Source organism: Populus alba, chromosome 6 (genome assembly GCF_005239225.2).
Source record: "Populus alba chromosome 6, ASM523922v2, whole genome shotgun sequence".
In the NCBI taxonomy this organism is placed as follows: domain Eukaryota; kingdom Viridiplantae; phylum Streptophyta; class Magnoliopsida; order Malpighiales; family Salicaceae; genus Populus; species Populus alba.
In genome coordinates, this window is record NC_133289.1 from 8,141,451 (window position 1) to 8,156,086 (window position 14,636).

The 14,636-nt window shown below is 31.7% G+C and overlaps 1 protein-coding gene across 1 annotated transcript; it reads left to right on the plus strand.

The window, feature by feature from the left end:
• Window positions 1-8,955: 8,955 nt before the first annotated feature.
• On the plus strand, window positions 8,956-9,345 carry LOC118048455 (josephin-like protein). The gene has a single exon (XM_035058144.2). It carries the CDS (start codon window positions 8,956-8,958, stop codon window positions 9,343-9,345), a length of 390 nt encoding a protein of 129 aa, XP_034914035.1.
• Window positions 9,346-14,636: the final 5,291 nt, after the last annotated feature.

The window sequence follows — 14,636 nt, forward strand, 5'->3', positions numbered from 1 at the left end:
CTGGTTTTATGAGGGGAAAGAGAAGAAAATTAATTACAAAGGGGCTGTCTTCGTTTTGCATAGGGCCAGGGAGAGTGGGGAGATAGTGAGGGGGAGCGTATGTGGTCGGCTGGAAACAAGGAAAAAAAAAACCTGGGTGGGGGCTGAGTTCCTAATTTTTAGCCGAAAGAGAGGGATTAAATAATGGTCTTGGGCCAGGGGGAACGGCTAGTTTCGGGTGAAGAGAAAAAAAATTCTTAGGTTGCCCCTTCTTCCATAATTCAAAATTCCCTACACATAGACAAAAATATTGTTTTGGCCTCAAAATTGTTCCCTTAATTTTCTTTTTTTGTAAAATTTGATTTTTCTTATTTTTTTTGTATTTTTTTAAAAACGAGCAATATCAACGTCGACTCTAATACGGAAAATCAATGATTTTAAAAATGACGCGTGAAAAGTCGAACGCGTTCGAAAGACCCTTAAAAATTTAAATTCTTTTTTTGGACGACGTTGAAAATGCTAAAATGATGAAAATATATTAAAAAACATATTTTTTGGATTTTCTTTGTTTTTCTCTATTTTTGGAATTTTTTTGAAAATATATCAAAAACATGGGTCAAAAATTGGGTAGCAACAACCCTAACCCTAAAACCTCTTCTTAACTAACCTCAAAGCCCAAAATCAAACACTAAACAAAACCTCAATCCTTCACCCAAACTAAAATTTTATAGGCGGAAATGTGAATGAAGACAATGTCAAAGAACCAATTTACCTAAAGGCTTAAACTATTAAATAAGATCCCACGATATAAGTTTATATTACTCTCTAACACACCATCTCAAGTTAAAGCCTTTTGAGTTTGAAACTTGCACAAGTGCACACTATCTTGTACTATTAATTACATTTTAATTAAAAGAGAGAATGAAAGTGGTGAGATTTAAATTTGTGACTATTTGGTCATCAAGATTGTGATACCATGTTAGAGAACATTTCAACCCAATAACTTAAGCTTTTGGATGAAACTTCAAGATATGATTTTATATTACTCTCTAATAGACAATAAGGTTGATTGTAGTTGGAATGTTAATATTGTTGTAGGATGTTTCGTGTTTGATAAATTACTAATTTTGATCATTTTTCCAGTTTTCATATGTAGATTATTTAGAATTTCAAATCAGTCATTTATAGGTGAATGAAGCCAACATTGTTATATTGCATTATTAACAACTTCAATTACTATAATACAGGTTACAAAATAATAATTTACATGAATATGCTTGAAAATCAAATAAAATAAAAGAAATACTAGTTGGAAATGGTTAAGAAATTATAGTTAAAAAAAATTAGGTTTTTACATAATATTTAATGTAGGTTACAATAGCCCACATGTTATGTAGGTTTAGCTTTGAATTTCGATTATAAGCCACTTCAATTTCACAAAAGATTTCAAAATTTGAATTTAATATTTAGTGTTTAAGATTAATTAGAGTGAGAGTTTGGAGATGGGATATTATTTAGAGTTTGTTTTCAAGTTTGATTTGAGGTTAGATTATTGATTAGGGTTTAATTTTAAGATTTGAGCTTAGTTAGGATGAGATTTGGAGTTAGGATATTGTTTAAGGTTTCATTTTAGAAATTGAGTAAATGTCATGATGGAGAATTATAATATTTTTAGTTCTCGTGTTTTTTTTTTTCAATCGTGATAATTTTAAATATTATAATTTATAATCACAACATTTTTTAAATTTTTCTATTTTATTAAAAAAAAATTGAAATTTCAAACTTTTATAATTTATTTGACAAATATTGTTTAAAAACAACGTTAATAAGTGAGAATACCCATATATCACCTCCTAAGGAAAAGGCCACTTCTGTTTCTTTAATGCAGCGGAGCCCATTTTGATTGCTGATCGTTGTTTCCTTCTTTAAACCCAGTCAAAATTCATTTTGAATCTGTAACTACCATACTTACTGCACAGAAAATAGATGCACAAAAAAGAAAAGAAAATTACTTTCAATCAATAAAAATATCCACTTTTCGTGAACAACCATGACGATGACTAGGTTTTTTTATACATTGTTAGGGGCGTTGTGCTTTGATCCAAAAGATTTTAGATTTTGAACTGCTTTGTTAACAATTATTGACTGATTTTTTCTTTTTTCCTTTTTCTTCTAGTTACAACCATATTTTGATTTCCCAAAATTACAATTAAATGCCTTGTAGGATGCGCTCTGATTTTTAGTTTGGGTCAGGTCGAATTTGGCTAGGAAAGTCAAGGTTTGGTAAGTCAGTTAGATGGTTGGTTGTGATTTATGAATTAGGACTTGAATAGAGACTTCATATGCAAGCCATGCGCGTCCATCATCATGCTTAAAAAAATTAAAAGATCTAGGTTAGAGAATGAAATAAACTTACAAAAAATATAAAGAAAATGATAATGTCTAATTTTCAATAAATTTAATGTCAAACACGAAACTAAAAAAGAAAATAAGTGTAAAAAAGATCTAAATTAAAGACCGATGTCAACCAGGATTAACCTTTTAAAGCCGCAACCTAGGTCATAAGGTCGGGATAACCCAAAGAAAATTTACAAAGTTCAATTCCTCATCAACCCAATATTGAAGGATGATATTAAAAAAACAAATTAATTTTTTTTAAAAACCCAAAGCAATAAATAATAATTAAAAGAATGAAGACTAAATTTGACATTAAAAGAAATTGATAGGACATTTTCCAATTTTAATTAAATCAACACGAATCTTAAAGAGAGGGGAGAGAAAAAAGGGTAGAGAAGAAAAAATATCACCGACATCTCATTGTTGATCCTTAACCTTCATACATTGCCTCACACGACAAACCTTGAAACATTGCTTCGAAAGCAATTGCGAACAAGTGTGTTTGGCCACCAGAAAAAGTTGTGCATGCCGTTTGAATATGACGAGCTTCCTCCATATGTTGGTGTGTGTGACCCACGTGCTAGCCAAGTTAACCTATCTATCCACCCTAGTCCATTATATTTGTTTTAGTTTTAATTTTTGTCTCTAAACACTTAATTGGTTTACATCAACATAATTTTTGTTTATTTTACCAAAATAAACATCAACTGAGTGTCAAAATTCTTCCTCAACATTGTGCGAACCTTATATATAGGCACAACCGAAACAAACCTGAAAGTCAAACCCAAAATAAAGTCAATGTGAATGGATCATTTTTTTTTAAAAAAAAGTTAAGTGACCAAAAACAAAACAAAAACTATTTCCATGACTGTGAAAATTAGCTTCTAATATTAGCAAAAAAAAAGGGGGACTAAATATTTGTCTAAACTTTAAATTCAATCCCTGAATTTTAATTCTTTTAGATTAATAAAATTAATTTTTTTTTTTTGCAAAACCGTGTGACAGGAGATTCCTCCAACATCACGAGATACCCATACACATCCATAAAAAATAAATCACCAAGAACAATATTTTTAAATCAATATAATATTAAAAGACCACAAAAATAATTGAAAGATAAAAAAAAAAAGAGACAAAACAAAGAGGAATCACACATTATGAACTCACATTGATTATCCTCACAAGCTACAATGTTTTGTTTATCTCCTTTAGGTTTTTGTTAATATATTGTACCACCTCAAAAATAATAGAATAAATTCCATCTCCTCAGCCCATCTCGATCATATATCTCAGCTAAATACCGGCCAAGATATTTAGAGTATGTTTCATCCATTGTATTCTGAATCAAACCAGGACAAGATTTAAATTATAATGGTTTCATCGAATTGTTTTTTTCCTCCAATATCTTTCATTTGTAATCCAAACACTCAAAATTAAAAAGTGTATTTAAAAAGGATAATTTAGAAATTTCAAAAAAAAAAAAATTAACAATCTGATTTATGATTTTAAAAATGGAAGGATTAATTTACAAAATAATAAAATAGCCACTAAATTTATTTTTACTCTTTTTTACAACTTCTCTCTTTTCTTTATTCTATATATGCATTATTTTTATTTCTCAAAAAATAATTTATGTTTCATATGTGTCCTTAACTAATTAATAAAAAAATGAGAACTTCAAATATGGGCAATTTTTATGAGAAATTGCAAGAATTTATTTTATTTCTAACATGACAATGATTTTTTAGTCTTACAACTTGACCTTTAATAATTTCTCTCTATAAAATCGTTTATGTTACACACATGTTAATGTTTTTAAGCATTTGAGAATGTTTTAAACTTTGAAATTTAATTTTAAATGGTTGATATTTTGTTTACATTTCATCGTTTGAAACTAATTTATCTTTATATTTAAGTTGAAAATGATGTATCATGAAATTGATATTATGATGAATTGTTTTATATGTATTAATATAAAAGACTCCCAAATGAAATTCTAGAATGTTTTGATACCGAGATATCTCATACAAAACAAGAAAAGTGAAATGGTGCTCGGAACGAAATTTACAACTATGAGGCCTCCCTCCATTTCTGTAAGAGTTGTTAAAGAGTCTTTCATATTCCATGATAGGGTAGCAAAGAACAATAATTTACTTTAATATTGTCTTATAGTGAAGATCACTCTTTAGTTTTTCAACAAAATAATTTGTTAGTGCTTATAATAAAAAAATGTCTAAGATATTAATGAAGTGGTGAAAAGTTTTTATACAAAAATTAGGCTTTTTATAGTTGGATTGATGAACTTGATTGATAGTTGTTATTCTCTTGAAAAAATAAATCTCTTAAAGAACAAGAAGTTCTCTAATGCTTAAATTAATATGTGCATGCAGAGAGAAAAAAAATATACACTAAGAGAAAAAAACAAAGTGAAGGTTAAAGAGTGCGTATTTGGTCTAGAAATTATATGAATTAGCCTGGTTTTGTCTAGCTTTCAATGATTTTGACCTGGATTTCATGGAATTTTGATGACTTTTAAGGCATTTGGCTTGCATTGGCTAGGATTGTCTTGCTAGAAATTGCTTCTAAATTGTAGGATTAGTTATGCACTAGTTGATTACTTAGTAGCTGGTGTATTTATACACTTAGGCCTTAGGTTTTTTCATGGAGGTGATATTGTATTATTGGTGAAAAACATTGTGCTATATTGGTTTGGCTAACCATGATGGCTCTTAGTTGATGTGTTACGCCATGATTGTTGTGTCATAAATGTTATTGAAAATATTAACAACTTTGCATAGAAAAAGCCTGTGTATGCATAGAAAAGTTGTGTTATGAAAAGTTTGCGTGAAGGGCTTATGGAAACCCAAAAAAATCATATAAAAAAGCATGTAAGTAGATAGGTTAGATTCAATCAACATCAAGTATGGGGTGGATTTTTGGGTGACAAATTTCTCGCTATTTGGGTTATGTCCAAACGACTGAGAAAAAAATAATATATATTTTTTGAAATTTTCTATACCATTGCCTATTTTTTTTTATGTTAAGTGTCCCGTAATAATATATTGAGTTGTCATGAATTTAGTTGTTTTTCCTTCCAAGATATCCTTTTATTTATATACTAGTTTACTAGTTTGCGTTATGTTATGAGTTGGATTAATTTTTTTTTTTAAATCGCAAAGAATTTGTTTGGTATTTTTATTAAACTTGAACATGTAGAACAACCTTGAAACCTCTTGACCTGACTCCTTGCCTAGCCAAAGTTGAAAATTAAATAATGTGAGAGCTATCTCAACATGATCTAGTAGAATTGACAGGTACAAATGCAATTTGAATGATTAATAAAAAGTGTTGTTAGGCTTTAAAAAAACTTTTGAGATGATATTTTTTTAACATTGAGATGATAATTTATTGAATCGACTCAAGCTTCACAACTTAACTAAAAACTTGGATCATGAACTCCATCGAGTTTAAGAAATTTTTTTAAAAAACTATTTTACTTAATTAGATGATATAACAAAAATAAACACTCATAAAATTGAACACCAATCAAATGTTGAGAAGTTTTTTTGAGAGTGAAATAACCTTATTTAAAGCAAACTGAAATAAATTATAAATTTCAAATAAAAATCAATCAAATATCGAATGATAAAATAAAAAAAACAATTCAATGAAAACCTAATATTGAAAGATGTCATAACAAAAAATAAATCAAAAGAAAAAAAAAGATTAGTCATGCTAACCTAGATGGCCTAGCATGCTTAGGCCTTTATTAAAAAACCATGAGCGTGGGTATGGAAGCCTAATCTTGGTTCTTCTTCTTTTTTCCCTTAAGGTCATTTTTTTTAATCAAGCAAGCGACAAGTTTCTTGTTAGGCTATAGCCTAAAGTCTGATCACCACTTTAGTAACTAGAAAAATGAAGAGTTTCGCCCTAAAAATCTAATTTCAACCCATTTAATCGATAACACCTTAAAAATACCTTAAAAATATCTAAAAAACACCATAAAACTTATATAAACCACCAACAATTCTCAAACACCTTAATATCACAAAAGAAAACCAAATCTCAAAAATCAATTAAAACTAAAACCAATTTACCTTTCCCGTCATGTTTGGAGAGAAAAATCAACTTCAATGAACTTCTCTTGAGAAAAGAAACCCATTAACATAAAGATCTTTATTTTTTATGGTTGAATTATGGTCAATTAACAAGTTCTCTCTTTTTTATTGTTTTCCAATGACTTTCTTGTATTCTCTTGACTCTGTAGGCCGAAAAATAAACAAAATAAGTTTTTAGATCAAAATAAAAATTTCAACATCTAAGATTAGCAACACATTTTTTCTGTATTTTACATTGTGATCCTCTCTTTTAATTTTTTATTTCTACTACAATTTAAAATTTTATCTTATGAAGTTAGTTGACAAAAAAATTAAATAAAAAAGAAAAGAGTAGAACAATTTTTACTTTAAATCTCTTATAGTTGTTTCGTGAATTAATTGAAATAAATTCAAGGAGTAGTCTGGCCATTTTCTAAGAAATAAACGAAGCTTTTAATGAATTTGCGATAGTAGGTACAAACCATAGTTTTGAAACCCGGCTTGGCCTGGCGGATCGACCCGGGATCCGGCTGACCCGAGGCTGGAACCGGGCTGGGTTGAAGAAAAAATGAAGGAAGGAAAATCCCGGTGTGACCCGGTGACTTGGTTGACTTGGCAAGACCCAGCCGCAAACCTATTGATTTTTTTTTTGTTTTTTTTACTAAAACAACGTCGTTTTGATTTTTTTTTTAAAAAAAAATTGACCCAGCCGACCCGGCGATCCAGTCAAGACTCAGTGACCCGGTCAAAACCAGGAACCCAGGCCTTGGACTGGGCCGGGTCTTAAAACTATGAGACAGACAGCCAAGGGATTAAACTGTGGCTCCAAAACCAGGACTAAGTTGCTATATCACTAGAAACAGAGGCATTGAATTATTATTATTTATTCAAAATGCCAAGATGGACGAAATCGAGCACCATTCTTAATTTCTTACTTCCACCAAATGCTTGCAAATGGACAACTGAGTTGTAATTTTTAATTAATAAGAAAGGTTTTGAGTTTGTGTCTGTCCATAAATACCTTAGCCATGTGCTCTCAAGCTGGATGTTTCCTCTTCTGTCTTTAAGATGGTCCGATAGTTAACTTCAAAAGAATAAAATAAAAAATAGTCCGTTAATTAATAGCTCCATGCATTGAGAGACCAGCTCAAGTGAGAGAGAAACAGGACATAAAACTGGGACCTTTAAGCTCCAAGAAAAAATAAATTACCACAAAACAGACTTGTTCACCAGGAATTTTCTGCTGTCAAAGTGACAAAAAAAGAAGGAAAGAAAAAAGAAGGGTTGGATAATATTCACGCCAAGCCCACACTTCCATATTCAAATAGATTCCCTCTAAAGTGGGGGCCATCATTAGTAGAATTTTTTTTAATCCTTATAGAACCAGGATGGCCACCAAAAGCAAAGGGCAGGTAGGGCCTTCAGAAAACCTAAAAAGAAACGCTGACGAGAAGAGTATCAAATTCTGTCCCTCTTTGTGCCCTCTTCTCTTCTTGTTTTTCTTTTTTTTCCTCATCTCTCTCATCCTTACCCTATTAAAGGCTCCACCCACTCCTCTTTCTTTTGACCAAACCTCCTCCTCCTCCTCCTCCTCCTTGATTCTGTTGTTGTATGCACGCAATCTGGTTATTGTTCATACTTGCGTAAAAAGGGTAAAATACTGAAATGCTCAGTCTTTAATTATTTAGCCAACTGATAGAAACCTTGTACCATGCCTGTCATGGTTTTCTTACCGTTGGCTGTTAAATAAAAAGTATATTCGTACATGTGAGAACCATGCGTAATATACGTGATTTCAAATAACAACCGTAATTCAATAAAGATTAGTACATAAGTTTAGTTCATATATACAAACCAGATCAATAATATATTAAGGATTGATGATTCTAAAGAGCTAGAACAGTACTAAAGTCCGATATACCTAAGTAATTGTACAGTTTTGATTCACATGAATCCGATTCATGTACTGCTTTCTCCATTTTCAATAATTGAAAGAGAGCATCCTAAGTTATAATCATAAGGCATGAGCGGGGAGGATATTGTGCAGGGATGGGTATGTACAAGATGTAGAATACGGTCAATATGCCATGTGCACGGTTCATGCATGTCTATACGTATTCCCTAAACAAAGAGGTGAAGTTGAACCAAACAGCTGCTTGCAAGGTCCTTTGTCTTTCACAATCAACCAACCTCTTTGAAAATGCATTTATTTTCACAAATACTACTGTGTCTATTCCTCATTTCGATGAGAAGCCCCAATCCAGTATTTAATTTTACCTTTATCCGCAGTATCTTCTTTTCCCTTCTCTTTATGTCACAATTTTCATCAATAAATACCCCCCCACAACCTTACCATCTGGCCCTTCTTGATCACAACTCTCTCTCTCTCTCTCTCGCTCTCTCTGTGTGCGCGCACTGCCCTCTCTCTATATTTCAAACAAGAAGGGTACTTTCCACTTTGGAACTCCACTCCCAGTTCTAAATGTCACGTAAAGCAAGCAAGCGAGTGAGTTTCAGTCCCGATGTCAATGATAAGCCAACAATCTTTCTTAAACATGGAAGTGGAACAAGAGTAGGTGGAAACAGGAAGAAGATAGCTGGAACTCTCACTTTTAGGCTTCCTAGAACCTCAAAATTTTCTCCAGCAAGACTACTAAGGAGTCTCAGTGCTAAGGTAGCAAGAGCTCTACGTTTTGTGTCCATGAGAAAGGAGTCTTCACATAATGTCACTTCATCAAGTTTGCCAAGATCAAGATCACTTGCTGAGGCAGTAGACTCTCAACGAGCTGAAGCTATTGAAGATTGCATCGAGTTCCTAAATTCTTCATCCTCTTTGCAGAGGTCAAACTCAGTTTCTACATATTCTTACTAAACTCTGCAGTCATGAGATAAGTACGTACATGAAGGATCAAATCGTTCATATTATTTCATTGATCATCGGTGGTCTCTTAGTTTCTTATAGAGAAGTAAGCAAATATTCAAGTGTAATCAGTACAAATAGCAACAGCCACTAATATGTTCATGCATAGAGTTCGAGTATCAAGAATGTTTTGCATATATACGAAGTCTTAGAGTCTAATTCTCACCCAGTACAGCAAACACCTCTGAAGCCAAACAAGACAATTAATTTCATGTATGATAATTCAACACCATACAACTAATGGATACAGACCATTCCAAGGGTGGGCCACACCCTAGAGGGGCGAGCCTATCTAACACGAAAAGGTTTAGTCACTATCATGGCCATTACACAACAAAAATCCCACCTGGAATTCACTTGTTTCTTTTTTCTTTTTACTGTAAAAAAGTTAGCCAGCTTGCTCAAGAAACTCGATCACAATAAGTCCACAAGTCATGGACTCAGTTCACTCAATGTCTTCAATAATAGGAATGGCCTAATAATTGCCCAGTAATCATGTGTAAGCATTGTTCTTGACACTAATTTGTCTGAACATCACCCACTGAGAATTTGAGAGACAAAAGGAGCATTATGAGAGAGCTCTTATTATTTCTAATCATTGAATGTCAACTAATAGCACACTAGTACAAAAAAACTAACCTTTCGAAGTTCGTTTGCTCATGTTATGTGCAAGGAATGGTATCAAATGGCACAATCAAGAATATCCACGAAGAGCTTTTGAAAGTTCTGTATGCAATAACTTGAAGTTTTCCAATTTCAAAGCTATCTTATAAGGAGGGAGCATATTAAACTGTATGGAATCCAATCTCCGGTAAGTGCCCTCAGCACTTTCGGCAGCGGATATGGGCAATCAGTATCATACTTACTGAGGTCCCCGCAAGCTAGAAATGAGATTAACAACTTATTCGATCGGTCATTGAATCACCCATTTCTGCGATCTTTGTTGCTATAACTTCAATCTTATACTGATGAGTTCAATTCGATTATTACATATTTGTTGAATCAAGCCTTGTTATTGTTATGTTTTTTAATCTCTTGTATATTAAAACTTGATAGAGACTTTTCTATGTAGTAGAAAAATTATAGCTTTAGAGGAGATTAAGTCTTTGATATTTTCTAAAGATCTTATAGATAAATACTTGAGTGGCAATCCCAGTGGTTACTAACTTAATTAGGGGATGTGTTTTGTTGGAAGAAGGATAGTTGTGGTAGAAAATAAAAAACAATAATGCAAAGTTAAAAACTCAAGAACAAAAAAAAGATTAAGAGGAAGATATACTTTTATTATGTGCTTCTTTGTAAATTCTATTAGCTATTCTTTCTCTTTTATAGTTCTAAATAATGCTAAATTAAAAGTATTATTTTTTAGGTATAAAGTTCTAGACAATCAATGCATTAAACTAATACAAGAAAATTCTAATCTGAACATGAATTGTATTATGCTGACTGAACCAGCCGACCAATTATTAACTGATAGATCGGTTCTTATGTTTTTCAGAACTGAAATCTAGTTTAGTTTCAACACCCCTTTCAACTTGATTTCTTCATAATTCCTAAAACATGGTCTAGGAACCAATCTTTATATGTCATCCTTCTCAATTGATGCAATCTCCTTACCAATAACAATTTTTCATTTTGCATCTTTTATTACTTCTCCAAGCACTATAGGATCACATGTAGCAAGATTACAATATAGTGTTACATCATCATCAATTGGATTAGTTATCTCATATAAGTCATCAAGATTCCTTATTTTTTTTGGTAGAGTGCCATTACTTGAGCTTCTACTAGAAAAAGAAGAAGAAGGAGAAATTGAGCTCATTAGTGTTTATAAAGGTATAACTATAGGTTATTAATGATCTTCATATCTTTCATTTTTTTTCTTCAAGAATTGGTAGGAAGTTATATTTCTAATCATCATCTACCTTCCAATCTCATGCTTATTCTTTATTAAACTCAACATTTCTACTAATTATCATCTTTTCTTCATTAGAGTTGTAAAGATTATGTTATTTGTACTTTTAATCATATCCCACAAAGATCATCTTTTTACTCTTGTCATTCAGTTTGATTCTTACTTGATCATCTACATGTACATAGCCAATGCTCCCCAAAACTTTCAAATGAGAGACACTTGGCTTTCTTCCACTCCATGCTTTTTATGGAGTCATGCCATTCAAGCCTTTAGTAAGACATCTATTTAACAAATAGATAACACAATCTATAACTTTAGCCCAAAACTTTTTAGGCATCTTATTGGTTTTAAGTATTTTTTTTGCCATGTTAAGGATGCTTTTATTTTTTTTCTCTACCATGTCATTTTGTTAGGGGGATCTAGCCATTGTTAGAAGTCTACTTTTACCATGATCTTCAAAAAACTCATTAAAATCATTACAACAAAATTCTCTCCTTTTCATCCTAAGTACATTTTATAGAATCACCTCTTTTTTTTTCAAATAATGTCTTAAACTTATTAAAACAACTAAACATATTAGATGTTTTTTTTTTAAAAAAGTATACCTAAGTTTTTCTACTATAATCATCAATAAAAAAAAATATAGATTTTTATCTAACGAACATGGTTTGATACATCCACAAACATTGACATGTATTTCTTGTAGGTTTTGACTAGCTCTTAATATAAACTCATTCGAAAAGCTCTTGCAAAATTTCTTGCCCATTAAACATCTTTCACACAGCTGATTTAAATGTATAATGGATGGTAGACCCTTCAACATCTTTTTTTGTGCCATCATCTTCAAGCTATCAAAGTTTACATGCCCAAGTCTCATATGCCAAAGCCAAATCTCATCCTTCACACATGCATTTAAACATATCCATCTCTATATTTAGCAAGAACATTCTACTATTTATCATGACTACCTTTGCAATTATAACTCCTTTAATGTCAAGTAATGTCAAAGTATGATCTTTCATCTTAATCTCATACCTCTTCTCCAGTAATTGTTCTAAACTCAATATGTTGCTTTTCACCATTGGTATACAATAGACATTACCAATAAATCGATGAATTCCATCTTTCAATTTAATCAAAATCATACATTTTTCTTTGATGAAAACTTTTGAATAATTCGTAAATGTGACATTATCTCTAATTGTTTCATCAAACTCCATGAAATTATCTTAGTCTCCACACATGTGGTTACTAGCTTTATTGTCTAGAAGTCATATGTTCTCTTTATCTTGCATTCTCTTATCATGCATTAGTAATAGGATGGCTTCCTTATCTTCTATCAATAGATTTACATTATTATCAACTCTCTTGGTTGGACTCTAGCAATCCCTAGCATAATAACTTATCTTTTGACAATTATAACATTTAGCTTTTGATTTGTCAAACTTGGATTTTAGATTGCCATTACCAATGTAACCGATCGACTGTTTTACTTTATGTGGTCTACTAGTTGACCTATTAAGGCTACCACGACCTCCTCTTCCAAATTTTCCTTTTCCTCCTCTTTGTTTTGCTTTGTTCATATCCTTTACCTCCTTGTGAATATCTAGAACCTTCTTACTTTGAAAAAAATGCATGTGCACCCATATTCTTGAATCCCATTAACTCTTTTCTCATGGGCTTGTACTTTTGCTATAAGACCTTGGATTGAAATAACATCCATATTTTGCGACTTCTTTATCGTGACCATCACATAATGGAACTTTCTTTGCAACAAACGTAGGTTTTCTTTACCATACACGTCTATTTTATCTTCTCTATATATCTCTTCATTTGATTGCATATGACTAATAATCTTGCAAAGTATTTTGAAAAATTCTATGATGTATGCATATGTAACTTTTGAAAGTCACTACGTAGTTTTAGTATATGTATCTTTCTTACAATATCAGCTCCTTAGTTTAATTCTTGCACAACTTCTCATGTTTACTTAGTAGTGGTTGTATCGGCCACTATCTCAAAAAATAGCATCATCCAGATATTGATAAATGATTTTGAGTGTTTGTTGATCCTTCTTTTATGCCTTTTGCACAAACTCTTTTTAGGCTAAATTCAATGTTGCTATGCTTATTGGCTCTTCAAAGCCCTTTTTAATCGTCTCTCATACATCTTGAGAACTCAACCAAGCTTTCACTTGAATATATAAAGTTGCATAATTATTCTTTGTCAACCTAAGACATTGAAATGGAAAGTTTAGATTGGCCATGTTAAATAATCAAACCTAGCTCTAATAGCACTTGTTGGAAGAAGAATTAATGTGGTAGAAGATCAAAAATAGTAATGCAAAGTCAAATACTCAAGTACAAGAAGAAGATTGAGAGGAAGGTATATTTTTATTAAGAGTTTCTCTTTAAACTCTCTTGACTATTGTCTCTTTTTTGTGCTTCTAAATACTTCTGAATTACAAGCTTTTTTTTATAGGCATAAAGTTTTAGATAATCAATGAATTAAACTAATACAAGAAAATTCTAATCTAAACATGAATTATATTATGCCGACTGAACCAGTCGACCAGTTCTCAACTGGTAGATAGGTTCCTTTATTTTTCAAAACTAAAATCTAGTTTTTACTTTCAACACGTTTATAGTAATAAATAGGTCTAGGAGGCGAGGTTCGAGCAACAATGGTGGTCATGGTAGATCACAACCATGGCATATGGATTTGTTATATTTTTTTAATAAGAAAAAAAGGCATATTAAAGTTGATGGTCTTAAATGAAAGAAGAATAATCAAAATTGTAATCACGATTATCATAGCCATTGGAGGAAGGATATCAATGAGAAAAACGCTAAGATTAATGGTGCTGAAGATAATTCTGACGAGTCTAAGTATATTCTTACTGCATTTAGTAATTTAGATTTTAAGAACAATTAATGGATATGGGTCATTTAAAGCTTAATTAGTTGCTATAATTCCAGCACCACTAGAGTCATCGAGGTTGTTTAAAGTTGCTTTATTGTAATAGTTTTTCGGTAAGGAAGATTGTGCCCTTCTGGTCAAGGAATTGACAATGGATTGTGGTGAGTGTATGGGGGCTAATTATTGCACTCTAGGCGTTTGTATGGCCTCCAATAATCTGTGTACTAACTCTTCAAGGAGAGAGTCTATCGAATTGCAAGGCTTCGATTGAGGCTTGTTAGATTTTATTAAGATGAAGTGCTGCATGTGGGTTTGTTATCCAGAATCATTGCAAGGTGTGACTATGAACTCAATTTAATGGAAAGGCAGCAAAGACATGCTGCAATTGAGTTTTTAGAGGAGTAGGAGG

Excerpts from the sequence above, each read along its gene's own strand:
- LOC118048455 (XM_035058144.2), top strand. The coding sequence starts at position 8,956 with ATGTCACGTAAAGCAAGCAAGCGAGTGAGTTTCAGTCCCGATGTCAAT.